Below are 6,529 nucleotides of genomic sequence, written 5' to 3' on the forward strand. Positions count from 1 at the left end.
ATCCCCCTGTTGTTGGAGCACACCCTCCGGTTCCCCTTTTTGAAGGGACTGGGGTAGTGATGGGGACACATTCTATGTCCCTAGAACTAGCTTCTGCAGCTAAGGATCAGACCACCAGGGTCCCCGCTTTCAGCAAACACCCAACTCACACTGCACCCAACCCCTATGGCCCATCCTGCAGGTGGTGAGCCCACAAGGGGGGGGGGGGGCATATCACCCAACCAGGCCCCATGGGCAAAGGTCTGGCCACCAGGTGCTCACCTCTATGCCCTATCTCCAGGCCTGGCTCGAGAGCAGGGCCCCAGTAACCCACGTCTGGGCAAAGGAAACCTGGATCCACTGATTTGACTCATCATAGGGTTCTACTGAGCCACACTTTGTCTGGTCCCTCCCCTAGAGACCTGTTTGCCATGGGTGACCCTACCATGGGCATAAAGCCCTCAACAACATAGCTCCTAGGATCTTCAGGACACGCAAACTCCTCCACCACAATAAGGATTCAAATGAATCGGCTCATTTACAGACTTGTGCAGAACTTGACAACAAGCTGGAGGAGATCCATGTTATTTGAATCAGGTATTTCAGTAGAGAAACATCCAATACGTGCAGGACACTGACCCTTGAGGACCGGATTTGGTGATCTGTGCTGTAGAAGAAACAGATTCACTCTTCATGGAAATGATACAACATGATAGCAGGAAGGTTTAAACAGCCAAAAGTCAAAAGTAGATCCTCATCATCTTAGGCCGGTTCAAAAAATTTAATCTGGATAAAAGCTAACCGGATTCGGAAGCCCATTTTTCAAGACCGCGGATCATGTAATCCAGCTTACTTCTCCCCCGGATGTTCAACGCAACATTGGATTGGATCACTCTAATCCAGAATCCCATTTTTCAGGATCACCAAATACGAATTTCCAGCATGTAAATCAATGTGAGCTTCCGGCTATGTGAAGAACAACAGGTTGAAGAGCTGGTATGGAGTTACTTTAAGTGATTTTTATTGTGAGACAACACACAGAAACCATAAACATCCACTTCTATTTACAATTGTATGACTCCTCATTGGAGCCACAATATAAATAAAAGAAGTACATGTCCACCTACATTGTGGTGAAGTATCTTATTCTCAACGTTTCATAATTAGAGTTACTTAAAATACATAGATTAGGACTATACTTCATTGCAGCTGTGAGCAGACTGCTCTTTGCTTTAGGATCCAAGCATGGGCAGGCTTATAGGCCTCTAGGAGTATCTAAACAGCATTGTGTAAGACACACTTACAGTAGATTGTTTCCTTATAAGGGTCTGTCATAAAGGACTGTACTCTGCAACTTAGAAACGTTCCCAGCACAGGATATAAACATGAAATTCGGGGAAGAACACACGAACATTGTAAATGTAAACTTGTATCTGATCTATGATTGGCCGATTCAGGACTGAGGAATGTTCTTTGTTTGAAAACTATAAAAGAGAGACTTACACATCTAGTCAGGGGTTTTTCTACGATTGGCTTCAGAAACCTCACAGAGATGCATATCTGTTTATGATGTCACTTTTTGTAATAAACCATCATTTTTACATAAAGCTGATGTCCGGAGCTCTTCTTTTACCTGAAAGTATTTTTGTCACAGCATAAGCCTAAAGTAATTTACTATGAAATAGTATGATCCAGAGAAGAAGATCTTCATATGATGAAGTCATCATATCACAGAAACGGCTATGAAGACACAAAGGACACTAAAGGGGAAACCACCGTACAGCACAGAGAGAGGAGAGGTTATCAACCAGATAATGGCTTCACAAAACTATAGAATGTTATTAAGGACAGTAAACTACAAAATGCCACAACAGACTATTTCTCCACAACACCTGCTTCCACAAAATAAACCCCACCATGGCATCCAGAGTCAGAAAGTACTCCACAACAGTGGATAGTGTGAAAACATCTCAATGTCCAATTGTTAACAAAATAAAGACTGTTCAAGGTTCCTCATCCCTGGAGGGGACGGAGGGGAGAGACAAGCGTCAACATCCAACTTGTGGGCGACGCTGACCTCACCATCACAAACTGCGTCATGAAATGGCCAGGGTCTATTCATGATGCTCGTATCCTGAGGGAGAGTGCCTTGTACAGAGAGCTCCAAACCAACCGACCAGATGGCATCATATTAGGAGACGGTGCCTATTCACTCCTACCATGGCTCATGACGGCCTTTCTTGCTTCTCTAAAAAAAACCATCAGACAGTTTGACTTACAGGACAGATGCTCAAAGGAGCTGAGTTTTTACCACCATAATTTGGACAAGGACTAAAGAACGGGTACAGTTTCTCAGTGAAGCAGCAGCCAGTAAAAGAGAAGATCAAAACTGCAGCATCTACATCATAAAAGAAGACCAGACCCTCCTCATAATCCACAAACACCCCCACCTTCTCAGGACCAGACTGAAGATGGAGACGGACTGAAGGACCAGCCAGAGCTTCGTACTCATTTCCATTTCTTAACCATATAGACCAGAAACCATTCTGGGGACTCAGTGTGATCTCTCCCTTCCTGTTGATGGACTCTCTGGCCACTCCTAAATCCCAGTCTGTTTTTCCTTTAACCTGAACCTCAAAGTAGAATCTGCCTGAAGAGAAACTCTGATGCCCTGAAACATTAGCACAGTGAGAAAATCTCTCTGGTTTCTTTGGAAGATTCTTCCTCTCATCACCACAGTAAACTTGTTTTCCATCATCAGACAGGATGAGTTCTGGATTTGCTGTATCAGGATCCAGAGTAACGTCCACTGCATACTGCTGGACCTTCTTTAGCTCAGCCTCAATCATCTTCTTCATCTCTTTCCTGATTTTCTCCTCCAGCTGTTCCACAGCTCTTTCCACAAACCCCTCATATGATGGTGGGCGGACTCTGACCTCTGTCCAGTCCTTGGTGGGTGGAGCAGCTTTCAGGGTCGAGAAGCTTTGGAGGAGGTGGAGGTGGTCTGCAGAGCGTGAGAGCTGCTCCACCTCAGAGCTCCTCTTCATCAGCTCAGAGATTTCCTGTTCCAGATCTTTGATGAAGTCTTCAGCCTGTTTCTCTGTAGTTTTCTGTTCGTCTTGGATCTCCTCTATGAGCTGGTGCAGATCTCTTTGAACAGACTCCATCAGAGGGGTAAAGACCTGAACACCTCCTGCTGTCTCTCTGTCTGCAGCATCTTTACTGATCTTCATTGACTCTTTCAGCTCCTGAATCTTCAGTCGTCTCTTCTGGATCATCAGCTGGATTTCAGCCTCTGTCTTCCCCAGCTCTGCCTTCTTTCCTTCAGATTCTTCTCTCAGAGAAACAAGCTCATGAGTCTTGTGGTCTAAAACAGAGCAGAGCATGCAGACACATGTCTGGTCGGTCCTACAGAACAGCTCCAGAGGTTTATCGTGCTTCCTACACATCCTGTCCTCCAGGTTCTCCACAGGCTCCATCAGCTGATGTCTTTTCAGACCTGAAGCTGTCCGATGAGGCTCCAGGTGAGTCTGACAGTAGGAGGTCAGACACTCCAGGCAGGACTTCAGGGCCTTCAGTTTGGTTCCAGTGCAGACGTCACAGGGAACTTCTCCTGGTTTGGCAGCTTGTTGCTCTGAGCTGCTGCTGCTGGCTTCCTGCTGACGTTCACGTCTGAACTGATCAACCATCTCTCTGAGTAAGGTGTTGATGTTCAGCTGAGGTCTAGCAAAGAAACTGTCTTTACACAAGGGACACTCATACAGAACTTTATCTTCCCAGTGTTGGGTGATGCAGTTCTTGCAGAAGTTGTGTCCACATGGTGTGGTGACTGGATCAGTGAACACATCCAGACAGATGGAGCACAGAAACTGATCCTCAGATCTCTGGTTGCTGCCAGCAGACATGTCTGACCTCTGAGGAGCCAGAAAAACAACATTTAAACAGATAATTATTCATTAATGTTTCACATTTCACTTCTATGTGATGCTGAAGTTTCACCATGACTGAGTTTATCTGATGAGTGTCAGTAACGAGTGAAACTTGTGGTTTAACTGAAGCTCTCAGTCTGGAGTTAAAGCTGCTTGTTGAAACACAGTAAATATGATCAGCTGTACTCACCAGTATTTCACTCAGTTGATGAGAAAGAACAGATGAACTCAGGTTATTTCCCCTCAGACAGAAACAAAATGATTTGCTTCGACTGCAGCCCTGATCTGACAAACTTTCACTTTCATCTCAGGAAACTAAACAAGTTTTCACAAAGGCTCCACCTCTTACTGCACAAGATGTGTTTGTCTGTCATGTTCAGACATGATTATAGTTGAACACACAAGACGACACAGAAGCATTTTAAAATATAGGAAGATCTTTTAAGAAACTGCAGTTTATTTAGTAAAAATATGTTAAAACATACAATCAGGACTAAGTTAGTACTGTAATATCCGTGATTTAAAGGAGTTCTTTCTGAAGACTAAAACCCCTAGAGTAGGGAACACAACAAGGTACGGAAAATATTAACACTTTATTTAGTTCAATTCATAAGAACAGCTAGCTGTCCACAGTACTAAAGATGGGAGGATTGCTGCATCTGAACACTTAGAGCTTAGAGCTCCAAGCTCTAAGAACTTAGCTTAGAAATATACTGCAAACTGGGCTGCCAACTTTTTAATAATCGTTGAAATGAGATTTAGTGGAACCAACCAAAATTTCGCTACATACAAGACAAAAAAAATTATTTAGTCTCATTTTGTGCAGGTTTAATCATAGAATATAGCACTCAGAAGTAACAAAATGTTACCAAAAGTTTCACTAATAGTTTATTAAAGATACCAACAGCAACTTGAAAATAAAACAGGAAACAATTAAACTATACAAAGGAAGTGACACTAAGCGATAAAACAGGGAATGTCACTGTGTGCCTTTAAGGCCTTGTTTTATTTTGATTTTTTTTTCTTTGTGTAGTTGAATCTTTTTTTTTTTTTTGTATTGTATTTTTTTTATTTCCATTCCATCTCCTCATAAATAATAACTAGATCAAACAAACAATAAAAGTTAAAAAAAACTACAATATTCTGTGATAATGACGACAGCCTCGCCGGACCTGATGTTGCTGTTGCTGCGGGCTGGCAGGTGGCAAAGTGGAGGGAGGGAAGCGACGCATTCAGACTCGTAATGATAATACTGATGGACGACATCACCTTGTTGTGTGTTGCCAACAAGAAAATCATTAAAAAAGTTTATATTGAAAGACAATCCGAGCCATCAGGTGCGGCTTACAGAAAACGTTGGAAGGAGGAGGATGAAAAACAAGCTCAAAGTTGAGGTATGTCTGAGTTACTGAACATAAAGCCAGTATGTGTTAACTTTTCATTTTGACATCGACAGTGGGTTAATGCTAGCTAAGATAGATGCTATTGTACCGTAACCAGTGTTGGGGTAGTTAGTAAAAAGTAAAAAGTAATTAGTTACTAGTTACTCATTACTTCTTTAAATTGTAATGAAAATACTCGTTAATGCATTTGAAAAGTAATGCCACTACTTATTACTTTACAATTTCTTAATTCACCCTGTAGACATGGACAAACACCATGTCTGCATAGTGCTTACTGTATATTGTAAACAAAATGGCTTTAAAACCATAAGAACAACGTCCCTGTCTGTAAGAAGAAATGGCCACACTTGTCTCATAATCATTTTATCCGGTATTTTTCTTAACCTGGGCGATTCAATAATCGACAGGTGGAGCATGTCTCCTACAATGAACTTGCAACTAGCTTGTTAATTTCTGTCTTACCGGCTGCTGCGCTCCAAGAAATGATCAAAAAGGTTTAGCTTGTTTAGGCGGGTCGGCTGCTTGTTTAGGCGGGTCGGCTGCTGAAGGATTCCTTCCACTGACCGGCGAGCAGGATCTTTCACCACAAGTTTGGACTGAAACTGGACTGAACTGAAAATAATGTGAATATCGCCACTGACCAAAAGCCCCTGTTTCCGTCTCCAGCTCCATTTTTCTTTCTCCCAATCAGCTACATCACGCAAATCGATCTCTATGGCAACGTGTCCAGGCAAGCACACACACAGGCAGCAGCATGCACGTGCCACTTAATACAGATCAGAGCTTTACACATAGACAAACACGGTTCGAGTAACACAGAAAAACACGTACTGTAGTCCAGTAAAGTAATTTTGTTATCCATATTTTAAGTGTAATGGACTACTTTACTTCATTACCTTGTAACGCGTTACAACACTGATCGTAACAATATCTAAACAACATAATAATTAAAGTACAGCTTATGCAATAAAAACATGTATGTCATATGTATGACATAAAGGTTTGATAAGGCATAAAAATTTTCAAATTGTATTTGCAATGCAGTATTTATGCAACTGTCTGTTAATTGTAGGGGTAGGCTACAGCTATTTAATGTTACTGCTATAAAATTTAAAGTAATGTGTTAAACTTGTATTTGTCCAGATGTGCTGAGACAAATTTGAATATAGACAGACGGCCTGTATGTGTCTCTGAGTGGTGGCCTGGTGGCTGGAAGGA

At 42.2% G+C, this 6,529-nt stretch overlaps 1 protein-coding gene across 2 annotated transcripts; it reads right to left on the reverse strand.

Annotated features, from left to right (window-relative positions):
- Nucleotides 1-1,939: 1,939 nt before the first annotated feature.
- On the reverse strand, nt 1,940-5,411 carry LOC121645107 (E3 ubiquitin-protein ligase TRIM21-like). 2 transcript variants are annotated; one of them, XM_041993490.1, is made up of 2 exons: nt 5,406-5,411; nt 1,940-3,893 (listed from the first exon to the last, which is right to left on the reverse strand). In XM_041993490.1, exon 2 carries the CDS (start codon nt 3,882-3,884, stop codon nt 2,241-2,243), a length of 1,644 nt encoding a protein of 547 aa, XP_041849424.1. In that variant the 5' UTR covers nt 3,885-3,893; nt 5,406-5,411; the 3' UTR covers nt 1,940-2,240. The 2 variants fall into 2 exon arrangements, with proteins under 2 accessions (XP_041849424.1, XP_041849423.1); XM_041993489.1 differs by lacking the exon at nt 5,406-5,411 and adding an exon at nt 4,099-4,201.
- Between the last annotated feature and the right edge of the window lie 1,118 nt (nt 5,412-6,529).

Source organism: Melanotaenia boesemani, chromosome 8 (genome assembly GCF_017639745.1).
Source record: "Melanotaenia boesemani isolate fMelBoe1 chromosome 8, fMelBoe1.pri, whole genome shotgun sequence".
In the NCBI taxonomy this organism is placed as follows: Eukaryota; Metazoa; Chordata; class Actinopteri; order Atheriniformes; family Melanotaeniidae; genus Melanotaenia; species Melanotaenia boesemani.

What these genes read in the sequence shown, in the direction of transcription:
- LOC121645107 (XM_041993490.1), bottom strand. Translation starts at nt 3,884, where the DNA reads ATGTCTGCTGGCAGCAACCAGAGATCTGAGGATCAGTTTCTGTGCTCC.